This window comes from Puma concolor, chromosome E1, assembly GCF_028749965.1.
Source record: "Puma concolor isolate L17-30 chromosome E1, mPumCon1.1.hap2, whole genome shotgun sequence".
Classification (NCBI taxonomy): domain Eukaryota; kingdom Metazoa; phylum Chordata; class Mammalia; order Carnivora; family Felidae; genus Puma; species Puma concolor.
Genome location: NC_141680.1, coordinates 48783160 through 48798882, shown reverse-complemented (window position 1 = coordinate 48798882; position 15723 = coordinate 48783160). Strand labels below are relative to the sequence as shown.

The following is a 15723-nucleotide window of genomic DNA, read 5'->3' as shown; positions in this document are numbered from 1 at the left end:
AGACTTGGTCATTGAACGGTGTGGCCACGCATTAACAGACCGAAGTCCTTAAGAGCTTGTCCTGCAGAGCTTTATTTGAAGGAGCCACACAAAAGACCACCGCTTCACTTCCATAGCTTCTTGATAGACATGTTTTTCTCGCTGTCCTTCTGCATGACCTGGAGGGAGAAAGCATTAGGTTACAAACTGAGCCGACACACGCTCTCTTCCCACTGCTCCAGAGACCCCGTCCACAAAGGCCGGAAGGTAGAGGCCTGTACCTTGGCCACTGCCATCTCAAAGTCCTCCTGCGTGACGTGGACTCGCCGCTCCCGCAGGGCATACATGCCGGCTTCGGTGCACACGCCCTGAGCAGAGAAAGGAAGCCAGGCACTGTTGCCGTATGCCCTCGAACTCGGACCTTTCTGCCTCTGCCCCTTTCAACTCAGGCTCTCCGATTACCTTTACTTCAGCCCCTGACGCTCCAGGCATGAGCTCAGCAATCTTCCGCAGGTTGATCCCCCGGGTCAGGTTCATTTTCCGAGAATGAATCTTCAAAATGTCCAGCCGGGCCTAGAGAAGAGAGAGGAAAAGGCTGAGCCCCGTGGCCTCCCCCCCACAGCCGGAGCCGCTCCCGGCGCTGCCCGTCACAAACCTCCTCATTGGGGGGTGGGAATTCAATTTTCCTGTCGATGCGCCCAGGGCGGAGCAGCGCCGAGTCCAGGATGTCAATCCTGTTAGTAGCCATGATAACCTGAGTGGAGAAAGCGGCGTGGTGGCATCAACCGAGCCCTTCCTCGGGCTCACCTCACCCAGGGCCTTTCCTTGGACACCACCTCACCTTGATATTCTTGGTGGCCTCAAAGCCATCCAGCTGGTTGAGCAGCTCCAGCATTGTGCGCTGCACCTCACTGTCCCCTCCGGAACCCCCCTCCAGCCGTGAGGAGCCAATGGAGTCGATTTCATCCATGAAGATGATAGAAGGAGCATGTTCTCGTGCCATGACAAACAGCTCCCTCACCATTCTTGCCCCTGTGCAGAGGCCAGGCGGGCGTTAAGGAGGCAATGAGTCCCCTACCCTCACTTCCCCCCACTTGCTTCTTCGTTTTCAGGTGTCTAGTCAGTTACCTTCCCCGATGAATTTCTGTACCAATTCAGAGCCAGAGACACGAATAAAGGTACAGTCTGTATGATGAGCCACAGCCCGGGCCAACAGTGTCTTCCCAGTGCCTGGGGGCCCATATAGCAGCACCCCCTAGAGAGAAACGGGAGAACTCAGGGCAGAAGCCAGCCCCCACACCACACTCCGTGAACAGTTCCTGAGCGCTCACTCTGGGCTAGGTCTCACACTAGATGCTAGGAGCGTAAGTACCGAATGCCAAGGTCCCTCACAAAGCTTCTTTCTGAACCACCTCAGTGCTGCTGCGGCAGCCCTCTCCCCCAGCCCCTCTTCCACAGGGAGGGCCAGCTTAAGCGGGGTCCAGTCTGTCCTGAGCCCTATGCTCACTCTGGCCGGGACAGGACGAACAGTAACAGCAGGGCCCTCCCGCAGAAGCCTTGCTTCTCACCTTGGGCTGTGCAATGCCCAGCGCTTCAAAGAGCTCAGGATGCTTGACAGGCAGCTCGATCACTTCTTTGATCTCCTTTATCTGCTTGTCCAGTCCACCGATCATCTCATAGGTTGAATCTGGCACTTTCTCCACCATCATCAGTGACACCAGGGGGTCTACCTTGTTGGGCAATATCTTGTGCAGAGTGTAGCTGTCGTTTCTTAGAGCCACTCGGCAATTGGGTGTCACCTGGGCGGGAGGAGAGACGTCAGCAAGTGTTGTGGGGAGAGCTGACCCCAAACCCCCACACGCCACACTCACATCGTTGATGTCGATGTTCTTGTCCACATCTACGACAAACTTGCCTTCGGGATGCACCTAAAGAAACGAGGGCTCGTGACCTTTCCTGACGGCCACTAAACCACCCACCTTGCCCAGGAAGACCTAGGAGTCCTAAAAGAACAGTAACAGGTGTCCCGGCAAGGCTACACACAAAGGTATGGGAACGCCCTGGGCATTGGGCTGCTTCCTGGGGGCCATGGTGCCTTTACCTTAACCAACACTTTCTTCTTATCCATGGCCCGGACTACTTCCCCTACATAGGAGCCCTGTTCCTGCAGCAGCTGTAGCTCTTCCCGCAGTAGGCGAACTGGATGGGAAAGAGTCAGGGGTCACTCAGCTGCTTTGGTGTCCCCTCTCCCATGAGTCAATTCAGGATGCGTGAATTAAGCACCATTTTAAAGTTTTGGAAGAAAGACCACAAAAAGAAAGTCAAAACTTAGGTCTTCAAGGGAGTTACAATGGAGCTCAGGAGAGGCATGCACATGAACAACCATATAACAGTGCAAAGCATGACCTTGGACTCTAGGAGAAAACAATAAGCACCAAATGTGAAGTCTCAATTTAGGGAAATCTGAACAATCAGACCTCGGACAAAATGCCCATATAGTCTTCCCATCTTTTCCTCCTCACCTTTCGCATTGAGCTCATTCCTCTGTGCCTGCAGCCTCCGGAGATTCTGGCTCTTGTCATTCACAATCAGCTGTGGAGGATAAGAAACATAGAACAGAAAATATTAGAAGATTCAACTCTTGGCCAAGATCCTCAAGGCTAGTATGAGCTGAGTGACAGAAGAGTACAAGGCACCTGAACGTTACAGATTGTCTAACATGATCCTAATGACGCTATCCTTTCTTCCAAGATTCCCCCCTGGGACCAAGGGCAGGCCTCAAAACAGGCTAGTTGTCCTAATGCTGGTCCAGGAATAATAAGCCCTAATGGAGAAATGTTACAGCTGGCTGTCATAGTTAATTTCTCATGGGTCAATAACATGGTAGAGTGAAAAGATCATTGGGTCAGAAGGCTAAATTCTAACCCCACTGCTGCCAATAGGTAGATAAGGCTAAGGAAAGCCATTTAAAAGGTCTGTTACCAAACTGTAAGTACACATGGATAACATCACCTATCCTGCCTCTTTTCAGGACCATCATGAAGAACAAACGAAATCACCTGTAAAAGCACTTCAAAAATGATAAACCTGATAGCTGCAAAAGTACCAAGAGTTCAGAAATTGTCCTTGTGGTTGTCCTTCAACATTTTCCTTCAATATTTTCTTTATTGCTGTAGTTCTTGCTCCATCTGTAGGCTAGAGCTCAGGGTTGCCCAATTTTCATTCAGTCCCATGGAATCAGCATTATACAGACTGGGCAATTGTCTGCCCTCCTCCTCTCACCCTGCCCCAACCCCAGTGTGCTAAATCTTTTCTGAGCTTATGTCTTCTCTTATATAAGAAACCCACTCGTTCAGGCTTCTTCTAAAAAGAACGATCTTTGGCTAAAAGGAACCTTTTAGGTTAAAATTTGACTCTTCACGATGTATAATAAACTGAATATTGATTACTTTCAAAGGGGTGAGAGTGAAGAGAAACCAGAGACAACTTGTATACTTGTTATGGTTGACTAGTTATTTCTTCCACTGCGCCCCCAGGGGAATAATATGGATTGGTAGACACATGCTCCATCAATCCTTCATCCCCTTTCTACCTAGAAGGGGGATGCCTCTGGACCTCTGGAGTCCGTCCTCACCTGCAATTCTTCAATCTTGGACAGATAATATTGGCGGAGTCCACTGCCTGCTTTTCCCTCTTCCAGCTCCATCTGAAGACACAGTGTAATTATTGAAAAGGCTAAAAATCCAAGGGAAAATCCCATTTCCAGCCCGGACTTTGGAGGAATGATTTGGGTTCGAATTTCTCAGTCCATCTCTTTAGAACCCTCCACTCCCCATGACTAAACTAAAAGCAGAGTAAGAATGCCGCCTACCTCATAAGACTTTCAGGAGGATCAAGAGACAACATACACGGGAGTGCTTTGTAACGAATCAAGCGCTATAGAAACCCGAGGTATCATTACTTACAAGCGGAGTCACCAGGAGGATCGGGGGCCCTGTCTCCTGCGACTCGCGGACGGGCCGGTTTCCGTTCCCACCCTTCCCCTCACCCACTCTAGCTTCCACGGGGTCTTGTCTTCCTCTCCCGGCCCTTACCCGCCGGGGGCGGCACTGACACAGCAGATCCAGTCCCAGGCAGGGCCCCCTCTGGATTGGTCCGCCCAACCCCGACTCACCCGACCCTCTTGCCCCCAGCTGGCAGTCCACCTCGGATCACGCCTTCTTCGCATCGAGCCCCCAGTCCCCGCCCGGCCGCCGCAGCCGCCATACCTGCTCCGGTCCGTCAAGCGCCATCTTCCCTCTCCCGCAGAGACGGCCGGCATCTGAGCCGCCTTGGCGCGCAGGCGCAGAAGCAGGGGTTAGGGGCCCGACAACCCTGGCAGAGAAGAGTTCCGGGTCAATGGGCGGGTTGTGCGGCGAGAAGTTTACAAAAACAGAGGCCATGATGGGAAGGTGGCTACGCGAGGTCAGGCGCTTTGGAAAGGGATGAAGAGGCCACAGAATTCCTAAATTTTGCTCCCTAGGAACTCAGTTTTAATTCAGCTAATCTGTTCCTCTGGCCCCAACTTCCAACTTACACTACTTGAGGCCACGCTCAAAATGGCGGACACTTGGAGCCGGGGACGCAAGCGACGCAAGCGGAAGCGGAAGTACGTGTGCTGCCCACGTGTGCCGCTACCCGAGTAGTGAAAAAGGTGGTGGGGGTAGGTGTTTGCCGCACCGAAGTGGACTGTATCGCTTCGGGAAGAGGCTCTTCGATTTCTACCTTGTTTCCAGCTTGAGTGACACTACTCCCACACACCCCGTTCCACCATGGGCAAGAAAGGCAAAGTCGGGAAGAGCCGGAGGGACAAGTTCTATCATCTGGCGAAGGAGACCGGTGAGTCAAGGCCCGCGCCGTTGCCACCAAGGGAGAGAGCGAACGAATGACCTTTTCGATTCGCCCCTTTCCGAATATTGAGTTTGAATTTAGAAGACCGGGTGGTGGATTGTGAGACCGCAGAACTCCTGGGAAAACGCCCCGCCGAGTTTAACGTTTTGTCGGTGCCCCCAGGTTACCGCTCCCGCTCTGCTTTCAAGCTGATCCAGTTAAATCGCCGCTTTCAGTTCCTGCAGAAAGCCCGAGCCTTGCTGGACCTGTGTGCTGCGCCAGGGGGATGGTGAGTAACAGCCGGTACCTGTGGCTCTTCATGGCTGTTCCTTGGTTTCCGGCCTTGAATGACTGAGAGTTGCATTGGGGGAGGGAGGAATGCGGTAACAATATCAGCCTCAAACTTCTCTATTGTAGACGTAGGTCGCAGAGAAGAGGTTTGAAACGTGTATTTTACATGCTCTGGCCAGTGCACCTGATAGCGGTTCTAATACACATGGTGAGAGTTCACATTGTCAAGAGAGGAAAAGGAACGGTCTTGGATTATTTTAATCGTTATTATTCTTTTTTTTATTAAAAATTTTTTTTAACGTTTATTTATTTTTGAGACAGAGACAGAGCATGAAGGGGGGAGGGGCAGAGAGAGAAGGAGACACAGAATCGGAAGCAGGCTCCAGGCTCTGAGCCATCAGCCCAGAGCCTGACGCGGGGCTCGAACTCACGGACCGCAAGATCGTGACCTGAGCTGAAGTCGGACGCTTAACCGACTGCGCCACCCAGGCGCCCCAATCGTTATTATTCTTTAATAGGTTGCAGGTGGCTGCTAAGTTTATGCCTGTATCCAGCCTTATTGTGGGTGAGTAACAGGTGGCCCTCCTGAGGGTTTAAAGGGGTGGGAGTGTGAGATACTGATTGTGTTCTCCGTTTTCTTTCTCCCTGCTTGAGGCAGGCTTTTGGAATTCTCTGACCTGATTTCTTCCAGGAGTGGACCTGGTTCCAATCAAGCCTCTTCCCAATGTGGTGACACTCCAGGAGGACATCACAACAGAACGCTGTAGGCAGGTAATAGGAATCTCTCTGTCTCTCTCTCTCTCTCTCTCTCTCTCTCTCTGGTTTACATGCACGTAGCCACATCTGACTTCTCACTACCCAGATCCCCTGAACACAAGCTTTTTTCTTTGTAACATGCCTTGAGCAGTGTCCGCACATTCTGTATGACAAGGCTCGTGATATGCTTAGTCTCCACTGCAGGTTTTATTTTAATCAGGAATGAGGTGTTTAGAATTGAAAGTGCAGAGATATCATTGAAATCTTTTCCAGTAGGCTTCCTAGTAGAATGTAACTCCCTTGAAGATGTGTTGTTGTTATTATGTTACTATTACATATTTTTATCATTGTGTCTCCTGTGCCTGGCACAGTATTGGGCCCATTGTGGGCATTCAGCAAGTGACTGGGTAGACAAATCACTGGACCAGAGACCCCGTCCATAGCCATTTCTGTGTTCCTGTTGCTCTAGTCCCTCTTTTTCTCTGTAGGCCCTGAAGAAGGAGCTGAAGACCTGGAAAGTTGATGTTGTGCTCAATGATGGGGCCCCCAACGTTGGGGCTAGCTGGGTCCACGATGCCTATTCACAAGGTGCCAAGAGTGGGGGGCCTGGAGAGGAGAGTGGAGGTGGGCAAGCCCTCTCAGGCTGCAGAGGTCCTCAGCTAATTGTCTCTTTCCCACAGCCCACTTGACACTGATGGCTCTGCGTTTGGCTTGTGATTTTCTGGCCCGCGGTGGCTGCTTTATCACAAAGGTTTTTCGCTCTCGTGACTATCAGCCCCTACTGTGGATCTTCCAGCAGCTCTTTCGCCGTGTCCAGGCCACTAAGCCCCAAGCCTCCCGCCATGAATCTGCGGAGATCTTTGTAGTCTGCCAGGGTGGGCATCGCATTTTTGTTCTCGTGACTCGGTTTCTTAGCTGCCAAAGCACACTTGCTTATATATCGTATCGTCTTAGGATTCCTGGCTCCTGACAAGGTTGACAGTAAATTCTTTGACCCTAAATTTGCCTTCAAGGAGATTGAAGTTCAGGCCAAGACTGTTACCGAATTGGTGACTAAGAAGAAGCCAAAGGTGTGTTTGGGGAATGGGACCACTCTCAGGTTCTGGAACTCAGGGGAGGTTGGGCCTGGTGATTCTTATAGACAGCTTAGAAGGGCCTTTTTAACTTTCTTTATTTCCCTCCCTAAGGCTGAAGGCTATGCTGAGGGCGACCTCACCCTTTATCACCGAACTTCAGTCACCGACTTTCTCCGAGCTGCCAACCCTGTTGACTTCCTCTCCAAAGCCAGCGAAGTGAGTCCTGAGATTTGAGGGGTGGAAGGAAGCCTCAGAAACGTGAGCCCCGAATCTCCCGATTCCTTTCCTTACTCCCAAACAGATCTTGCTAGATGATGAAGAGTTGGCACAGCATCCAGCCACCACTGAGGATGTGCGGGCCTGCTGTCAGGACATCAAAGTGCTAGGGCGCAAGGAACTTAGGTGTGTGGCAGGGGCGGGCATAGGTGCCAGGAGCCCCAAAGGCAGGGAAAGGCCTTTGAAGATGCAGCAGCGGTTTCTTCCTCAAGGCATTTGAGGAATTCAGCTAGCATCGGATTTCTGGGAACAGGATGCTGCTGTGCTAGAGATTGGGAGGGCGGGGCTAAAAAGGGGGCAGGGACAAAGAGGGAAACGGCAGGGTCAGTAACGGTATTTCTGGGGCAGGTCCCTACTGAACTGGAGAACGAAGCTTCGGCGGCACGTGGCCAAGAAGCTGAAAGAGCAGGCGAAGGCAATGGACATCAGGTGAGGAGGGAATTAGACCAGGGTAGGTGTTGACTGTGTGTTGGTGGGGAAGTATGTTGAGAAAATAAGCAAAGTTGGTGGGGAAGTGTGTTGAGAAAATAAGTGCTTGGACCCCGTGGTCAGTCTCAGCTCGGGAGAGGAAGAGGAGGAGGCTGATGAAGAGTCAACAGCCGGGACTGTGCGGCAGCCCTCGAAGGAGGAAGAAGAGGAGGAGCAACTTGACCGGACCCTGGCGGAGATGAAGGCCCAGGAGGTGGCGGAATTAAAGAGGTGAGGGGAGTGGGGAGGCGTTTGGGGAGCCCCGCTGCGGAGCACCTCGGTGTGTGAAGCTGGAGGAGGGGGTGAAGGCACAGATGGGGAACCTTTAGAGCTGGGCAGGCAGGATTCCTCAATTGTCCGTCCCCTCAGGAAGAAAAAGAAGCTGCTGCGTGAGCAGAGAAAACAGCGGGAGCGTGTGGAGCTGAAGATGGACCTTCCTGGGGTTTCTATTGCAGATGAGGGGGAGACTGGCATGTTCTCCCTGCGCACCATCCGGGGTCACCAGGTGAGGGTGGGGTTAGGGCACACTGAGGAGACCGAATGATCTCATTAGGTATTTGGACGTGGGGGGCACTGAATGTCTGTTTTAAGTGTGCTGAATGTTCATGGCTCACGTTTGCTGTGTTCACCCATAAAATGAGAGGGGCCTCATTTTTGGGGACAGGAGACGGGGGAAAGAACCCAGAGCTTTGTGCTTGAAAAGCCAGGAGGAAACATACGACTAAAATGACAAGATTAGGGGCACCTGGGTGGCTCGGTCGGTTGAGCGTCCAACTTGGGCTCAGGTCATGATCTTGGGCTTTGTGAGTTTGAGCCCCGCATCAGGCTCTGTGCTGACAGCTCAGAGCCCACTTCACATTCTCTGTCTCTCTGCCCCTCCCCTGCTTGCACGATAAAAAAAATAAGTAACGTTTAAGGACATTTAAAATGATAGGCTCAGGAACGTTTATGAGTAGGATGTGCATTTATTCTCATAGAACTAGAATATTAGAACTAAGAGACACTCTTTGCAGTAAGCTTAGGTACTAGTAGATGCAGCCAGGGTAACTGGGATACCAGGACGCATGATGGTTTCCTTCGGAGGAGGGCAGCCTTCTTCGTTCACCAAGACCAAGTTAGCACCTTGACGCCATAGGCTGCTAGGTGGTGCTTTCTGCCAAATACTGGAGAACCTGCTTTTCCATCATAAAAGCAGCATCAACAAGCACAGTGAACTTTTGTGGCTCTTGTGGGAAGGGAAACCAGGTCATCTTTGGAACAAGTGCAGGAGGGAGAGAGCACAGTGGTTCTGGAGCAGACTGCCAGAGTAGTTCTTTGCCTTAGTTTCCTTATCTGTGAAAGAATAATAGAACCTACTGACCAGGGTTTTGGGGACGAATCGAAAGAGGGTTTAGGTATAATCACTGCTAATGTGATAAGCTCGCAAGAACAGCTAGCTTTGTCATTAGGAAAATGGATTTTGAGGTTGAGTTTGTAACTGAAATCATTCTTGTTAGATGTTATGTTGCCTGGGCTCTTTTATTCCGTGGAAACAAAACTCGTAGATTTATTTTCAGAAGGCGATTTTAAAGAATAACCAGCGTTTCAGACTATTTTAACATTTGATGTTATATATAGGCTTTGGGGTGTTTTTTAAAATTTATTTCTGGTACTATTGGAAGACAGCGCGTGGGATAGTGGCCTGGTCTAGAACGGGAGGTGTTAAACGTTTAGACCTGTCACTTCTCTGTATTTGCCACAGCGTATTTTCAAGCTCTGCTGATAACACAGCCGGGCGGGGGGAAGCAGTATGTTCCTTAGGAGTACCCTTGATCTCTTTGTTTCTGTCAAACTCTAGTTGTTAGAGGAGGTAACACAAGGGGATATGAGTGCTGCGGACACATTTCTGTCTGATGTGCCAAGGGATGACATCTATGTATCAGATGTCGAGGATGACGACACATCTCTGGACAGTGACTTGGATCCAGAGGAGCTGGCGGGAGTTGGAGGATCTCCGCGTCTAAAGGACCAAAAGCGGTAAGGGCGGCGGCGTGCGTGCAGGAGGGAGTACTGACCCCCTCAGTGTGAGTTTTGAAGCACAGCTGGTCCTAGGGATTGCCAGAGGGTGTCAGGGAGCAGGTCCTCCGGGGCACCCATCCCCCACCCATTCTCCTTGGGTCTGCAGTGTACGATTTGCTGAAGTAGAAGATGGTGACAAAGAGGAAGAAGAGGAGAATCCGCTGCTGGTACCACTGGAGGAAAGGACGGTACTGCGGGAAGAACAAGCCAGTCTGTGGTTCTCTAAGGTAAGAAGAGGTTGGCAGCCCAGAAAGATAGGGAATGAGCATGCCGTGGGAGAAAGGCGGCTTGAATATTCCTTCTCAATCACAGGATGGCTTCAGTGGGCTTGAGGATGATGCGGATGAGGCCCTGGAGATCAGTCAAGCGCAGCTGTTGTATGAGAGCCGTCGGAAGGGGCGGCAGCAGCTGCCACCTCCTTCCAGTTTGAAGGCCGAGGAAAAACCTCCCCCGTGCCAGGAGAAGGATCCAGCAGGGGCAGGGGCAGGGGCTCCGTCAGAGGCAGAGGCCGCCAGTGGGCCTGGCGGGGAAGAAAGAGATGGCAGCTCAGACGGCGATAGCAGCAGCGAGGATGGGGAGAGGTGAGTGCCTGCAGGTGACGGGAGAAGGGATGAAAAAGCAGTGGTTGTGACCGTTTCTCCACATTCGGGGTTTTCAGCTTTGGCTGTAGACCGTGAGTTTTAAGAAGTACCAACGGTTCTGATTTAAGTGGTGTGCGGTATGGCCTGGGAGGGTGTTTTTGGAAGTTCAAGTCTTAAATAGGAAGCGTGGTTGAGGCAGGAGTGGGTCTGGGGAATGGCAGAACAGTACATGATTGTCCCCCTTCTGCAGTTGGGAACCAAAGCATGGAAAGAAGCGAAGCCGTGGGCCTAAGTCAGATGAAGACGGGTTTGAGATTGTGCCCATCGAGGACCCAAGTGAGCTCCACGCCTTATGGAATGGGAGGCGACATTGGAAGTTTCCGTGTTGGGAAGGAGGCTTTGACATTGTCCCTTTTTCTCTCTAGTGAAACGTAGGATACTAGACCCTGAAGGCCTTGCCCTAGGTGCTATCATTGCTTCTTCCAAAAAGGCTAAACGAGACCTCATAGATGATTCCTTCAGCAGGTAAGAGGGCCAGAAAGTCATGAGAAGTGGCCCTGACTGGGGGTGGGTAAGGGGGTGATTTCTGCTTTAGGAAGCCTGGAGGGGTCCTCAGGGCTGCTGTTCTCTTTCTGCTTAGGTATACATTTAACGAGGAGGAGGGAGAGCTTCCGGAGTGGTTTGTGCAGGAGGAAAAGCAGCACAGGGTACGGCAGCTGCCCATTGACAAGAAGGAGGTGGAACACTACCGCCGACGCTGGCGGGAAATCAATGCGCGTCCCATCAAGAAAGTTGCTGAGGCCAAAGCCAGAAAGAAACGGAGGGTAGGAGGGTAAATAGTGGGGCTCCCTGAGTGCAGGGAAGGGAGCTGGGAAAAGGTCTCACTGAGCACCTACCCCCCCGCCCCCACCCGACAGATGCTAAAGAAGCTGGAGCAAACCAAGAAGAAGGCAGAGGCTGTGGTGAACACCGTGGACATCTCTGAACGAGAGAAAGTGGCTCAGCTTAGGAGGTGAGGGAGAGGGATCACCCACAAAGGTACGTGGGGTTGAAAAGTACCAGGAAGCCTTGAACCTGCTCCTTCCATTTACAGCCTCTACAAGAAGGCTGGGCTCGGCAGGGAGAAACGCCAAGTCACCTATGTCGTAGCCAAAAAAGGTGTGGGCCGCAAAGTGCGCCGGCCAGCTGGGGTCAGAGGTCACTTCAAAGTGGTGGACTCAAGGATGAAGAAGGACCAAAGAGCACAACAAAGGAAAGAGCAGAAGAAAAAACACAGACGGAAGTGAGCAGAGCCTCTGAGAAGACAGTGTGAGGACGCAGAGGGGTGATTCTGGCCCCCCTGGTACCAGCTACAGTCTCGTTTGCATCCCAGTCAGCGGGTGGACACACAGGTGGGGTGCCTAGAACTCTCAAGGTGGTCCTGCGTGGTGAGGAGACTCCTCCTGCCTGAAGGCAGGTCTCGGATCCGTCCTGTGGGGGTATTGAACACACATACCTTTTTTTAAGGTTAGTGTTGGGGTGGCATATTCAGTATCGCTGGTCTTCCTCCATTCATCCAAATAAAAACCAGGGTACTTTTTTTCCTGACATTTTAGTTCCCATTAAGCGTTAACTCAAACACCTACCTGGGTGTTCACACCATGTGCTGCACTGTTATAAATCCTACTTTGTTATGTACTCACTGTGAAGTACAAATGACAAACAATCCACAGGTCCCAGTAGTAAAACATTTACTAGAGCAAGCAGAAAGGAATGCACATCTTAAAGAAACCTTCACAAAGTCACAAAATTCGAAGGATGTATATTTCTTTTCCTTTTATAAACAAGATAGAACAAAAATCATCAAAATCATTTCAGCAAAAGATTTTTCTACCATTGTGGCAAGTTAAAAAAAAAAAATACAATGAAATAGAAGACCCTTTAAAAGCTGTCAGAGTTTTTGTTTAAATTTAGCAACACTTCAGACCTGGAGCAGTCTTGTTTCCAGGATCATCTTTTCCTCTTGAAGGGCAGAGGTTCTGGGTCTGGCAGGCGGCTGCTGCTTCCTGTCTCAGGACTGGATACAAACCTGGCTGGGGAACCTGACCATGGACTCCCGCTTAGAATCAGACATCTCCCTTCCCTGCAAAGTCTAGAAGCACCAAAATGCTTCCCCAAATCTCTAACAAACACTTCAGTGGGTTGGGTTTGCAGAAAGCCAACTCCTAAAAGGGACTGCCTGGCCACACAGCTAAGAAAAGAAATTTTATTTGTAGATGTTTATAAGGTGACAGTTTAGTAAAAAATATACGCTACATATAATATAAACCTAGAGTGAGTTTTGTGCCCTAGAAGGCCCTTTCTTCCAAGGTATTCCCAACTGACCTTGACAACTCACCCAGAGCCCAAAAGGAAGTTCCCAGCGCTCGCTGCTTCCAAGGACCAAAGCAGCTTGCTAAGAAGACATCTGAAAACTGATCCAGATGAAAGGGTAATGTCTCCAAGCTCCAGCTATCCACTAAGGGCAGGGGGTCCTTATACCGTGGGCCCCAACCCAGCCCTGAGACACCTAGTTACCAAAAATCTTTCTAAAAATAAAATTAAAGACAATTGATTCCACACTTCAGCACATACCCTCTAACTGTCCCATCGACTTTTCTTGCGCTTGGGTGGCTCGGGGACAGCAAAACCGTCAGCTGTCTTATCTGTCTTGCTGTCCATCTTGTCCATCTTGCTGTCCACCTTGGGGTCCACCTTGCTCTCACGATTGCAACCTTCTTTCCTGCTTTCACCATTCCGACCATCGTTTGCGCCTCGGCTCTCTCCGTGTCGGCCTCCGCCTCCTCCATGTCTGTTCTCCCCGTGACGGTGACCATCAGCATGACGGCTGCCACTTTCTGGGTAGCGGTATCCATCTCCATGGCGACCACCATCTCCGTGACGGGGGCTGTCGCCATGCCGATTGCCACTCTCTCCGTGACTGTGGCGGCTGCCACCCCGGTTTTCAGTATATCTCTCTCTCTTCCCGTTGCCTCCCCCAGGCCCTTCTCGGCTGTTATTCCCTGAAGCTGTGTTGTTGACTCCCTGGGCTCCAGCGGAAGGGTAGGTCACTGGAGCACTGCTGAGGTTCCCGGTGTTGCCAAAGCCTGGGATGCCCTTGGCGGCGCTGGCAATGGGGCTGTCTGGACTGTTATGGCCCTGTTGGGCTGAATTAGTTGGAACAGAATTCAAGCTCCCTGCACTAGTCCATCCACTTGCCCCAGCAGCAGAGCTTCCTGCCTTCTGGTTGCTTAAGCTGGCAGCAACAAAGTGACTCTTGTACTGTGACTAAAAGAGAGACAACAGGAGTAGGTAAGATAGCGGGTTCAAGAAAATTGGACAGGTAAGCTTGGCAATAGAAGGTACACAAATTCTATGCTATCCTGGCACGATGATTTGAGCATCCTGATGGCCCCATTACTCTGTGGTCTCTATGTTCCTCTGTTAATGAGACAGAATAAACCTAGGGATCTAACTGAAACCTCACTGAGGGCAGATAAAATGTATACATTAAGGCTCAGCTGGTTAGCCAGCCAACTGGAGGAGTAAGTATAGAAGACGTGTTCAGAATTCATAAGAACTACAGAATCAAACTTGTCTTAGCTGGAAAATGGCAATTACTCTCAATCAGATTACAACAGTCTTAGAGGCAGGCAAACTCTTGGCTGTGGAGGCAGGGAGGGAACACCAGCCCTGTGGCAGCACAACAGTCCTGGGCTTTGGGATGACGGAGGTCAGTGACCAGCAGGAGGAGATTCCTTAGCTTCTACACCTACACCTCTAGGTAAGCTACCACTAAGTTTATACTCAAAACTGAAAGCAGTGACAAGGCTCTAAATCCAGCATCAAGCATATAAGCCCAGCTATCATCTCAGAAAGACTAGGCCCGTCATCGCAGCCCAAGAGTTACCAGTGAAAGCTTGTTTATATGTTTAAATCCAGACCTGGAAAGCTGCTTTCATGGCCGTCAGCCGATCTCCCATGGCTCCTGTGGAGGGCTTGTAGGCCTCATAATTGCTCATTACGTTGTTGTTATTTCCTCGGTCCTAAAAAACAAGCATACCCATGAGGACAGAATGGGCCTCAATATACTGGAAACAGAAGTGGGCGCTGCAATGGGAACAGGACATTTTTATTTATATTTTGTGGAAAAAGGTACAGTAATAATCATTTTAAAATGTTTTATTTATGACTTTTAACCCAGTGATTCTGTTTTGGGGGAATTAACCCCAATATATTAGAAATGAAGTCAGATAATGCTCAAAGCTGTTCATGTGGTACTATTTACGCACACAAACGTGATATTTATATAATTCTGTGGAGCTTTATGCTACGGACAAAGAGGCCACAAGGCAGTATACAGTGTATGCATGTAGCATATACACTGTTCCACTCTTCAGTCTGAGTCTCCGCTTCAGCACTTACTGGAGTGTAACTTGGGGTGCCTCAGGTTTATCATCTGTACTTGCTGTCACTGGGTGGATGTAAAGATGGACTTAATACACAGGACGGCCTGCAGTGGCTGGCCCTGGCATACAGTAAGTGCTCAACGGTAGCCATCGCTAGCATCTGTGTCCTATGCATCATTGTTACTGAGACACAGGAGCAGATTCTTCTCAAAGACACCGAGTTAACTGTAACGCTCCAGAAACAGACTAGCAGCTTTCTACTTTGGTTTGGAATCAAAGTTAAGAAAGCCAGTGAGGGGACACTTTTGTTAACCGTTCTGTGAGAAAAGCTAGCTCTCACCTCACTCTGGTGCTATTTCCCACCGAATGTAGGAAGCATTCCTGAGTTTAGTTACAAGATACAGTAGAGTTTACAGAGTGACCCTGTGTTCATAGCAGCAGGCTCTAGGCCATTGCTGGAGGGCTTGTAACAACAGACTGCTGGGCCCCACCTCCCAGAGTTTCTAACTCACCAGGCCTGGGATAGTGCACAAGTTTGCAGTTTACTGCTGCTGCCAGAGACCACAGTTTGCAAACCACTGCTAATCTAGACTATTTCCTGAGTAGGTCTAGTCACCACATACACATGGGTGCTTCTTCAATAGAAGTCACAACATTCCCTTCTAGACAAGGTTCTGAACTCAGAGAGGCTTTCGCAGGTAGATGAGGACAGTCATAACCTCTTCCAGGACTCAGGACCAGCCCTAAGGGCACTACTGTAGTCTGGACTCACCGTGTTCTCTGAGCCTAGGCCAGGCCGCTCCCTGTAGCCTAGACCACCTCCACCAATGTTCAGCTTTTTGCCTTTGCCTCCTTTAAAGCGGGATTTCCGAAACCAGGCATTCTGTGTTGAACATAATTCAAGGTTAGGCGAGGGGAAGAAGAGGCGGCCAGAGAAAGAAG

The 15723-nt window shown here is 50.5% G+C and overlaps 3 protein-coding genes across 6 annotated transcripts in view; 1 reads left to right on the top strand and 2 right to left on the bottom strand.

Moving 5' to 3' along the window:
- Positions 1–48: 48 nt before the first annotated feature.
- Positions 49–4554, bottom strand: PSMC5 (proteasome 26S subunit, ATPase 5). Of its 3 annotated transcripts, none has more exons than XM_025927575.2 (12): positions 4248–4554; positions 3614–3685; positions 2502–2571; positions 2081–2178; positions 1851–1907; positions 1548–1778; positions 1108–1234; positions 821–1011; positions 635–733; positions 442–552; positions 261–347; positions 49–158 (listed from the first exon to the last, which is right to left on the bottom strand). In XM_025927575.2, exons 1-12 carry the CDS (start codon positions 4419–4421, stop codon positions 105–107), a joined length of 1371 nt encoding a protein of 456 aa, XP_025783360.2. In that variant the 5' UTR covers positions 4422–4554; the 3' UTR covers positions 49–104. The 3 variants fall into 3 exon arrangements, with proteins under 3 accessions (XP_025783360.2, XP_025783359.2, XP_086543823.1); XM_025927574.2 differs by having other exon boundaries at positions 4154–4292; XM_086687697.1 differs by lacking the exon at positions 4248–4554 and adding an exon at positions 3851–3917.
- A 79-nt stretch (positions 4555–4633) lies between these two features.
- FTSJ3 (FtsJ RNA 2'-O-methyltransferase 3) lies at positions 4634–11941 on the top strand. Its single transcript, XM_025927684.2, has 20 exons — positions 4634–4857; positions 5032–5137; positions 5658–5704; positions 5831–5910; positions 6384–6483; positions 6576–6770; positions 6850–6965; positions 7083–7187; positions 7273–7373; positions 7596–7676; positions 7800–7946; positions 8085–8220; positions 9553–9731; positions 9880–10000; positions 10086–10354; positions 10605–10690; positions 10780–10879; positions 10995–11178; positions 11272–11366; positions 11448–11941. The coding sequence occupies exons 1-20, from the start codon at positions 4791–4793 to the stop codon at positions 11638–11640; spliced, it is 2508 nt and encodes an 835-aa protein (XP_025783469.2). The 5' UTR covers positions 4634–4790; the 3' UTR covers positions 11641–11941.
- Positions 11942–12067: 126 nt separating this feature from the next.
- The window catches only part of DDX42 (DEAD-box helicase 42), a 39838-nt gene continuing 36182 nt past the window's right edge, over positions 12068–15723 (bottom strand). For both annotated transcript variants that reach the window (XM_025927676.2, XM_086687695.1), the window contains 3 exons: positions 15554–15664; positions 14317–14418; positions 12068–13660 (listed from right to left, as the gene is read on the bottom strand). In XM_025927676.2, the coding sequence (XP_025783461.1) occupies positions 12971–13660; positions 14317–14418; positions 15554–15664 (903 nt within the window). In that variant the 3' untranslated portion in view covers positions 12068–12970. The remainder of the gene's footprint in view (positions 13661–14316; positions 14419–15553; positions 15665–15723) is intronic.

Coding starts and splice junctions, on each gene's coding strand:
- PSMC5 (XM_025927575.2), bottom strand. CDS start 4,421: ATGGCCTCTGTTTTTGTAAACTTCTCGCCGCACAACCCGCCCATTGAC. Junction 2,572..3,613: donor CCAAGATTGAAGAATTGCAG/GTGAGGACGGAC, acceptor TATCCTCCACAG/CTGATTGTGAATGACAAGAG. Junction 553..634: donor TCCCACCCCCCAATGAGGAG/GTTTGTGACGGG, acceptor TCTCTTCTCTAG/GCCCGGCTGGACATTTTGAA.
- FTSJ3 (XM_025927684.2), top strand. CDS start 4,791: ATGGGCAAGAAAGGCAAAGTCGGGAAGAGCCGGAGGGACAAGTTCTAT. Junction 10,691..10,779: donor TGTGCCCATCGAGGACCCAA/GTGAGCTCCACG, acceptor TTTTCTCTCTAG/TGAAACGTAGGATACTAGAC. Junction 11,367..11,447: donor AAAGTGGCTCAGCTTAGGAG/GTGAGGGAGAGG, acceptor TTCCATTTACAG/CCTCTACAAGAAGGCTGGGC.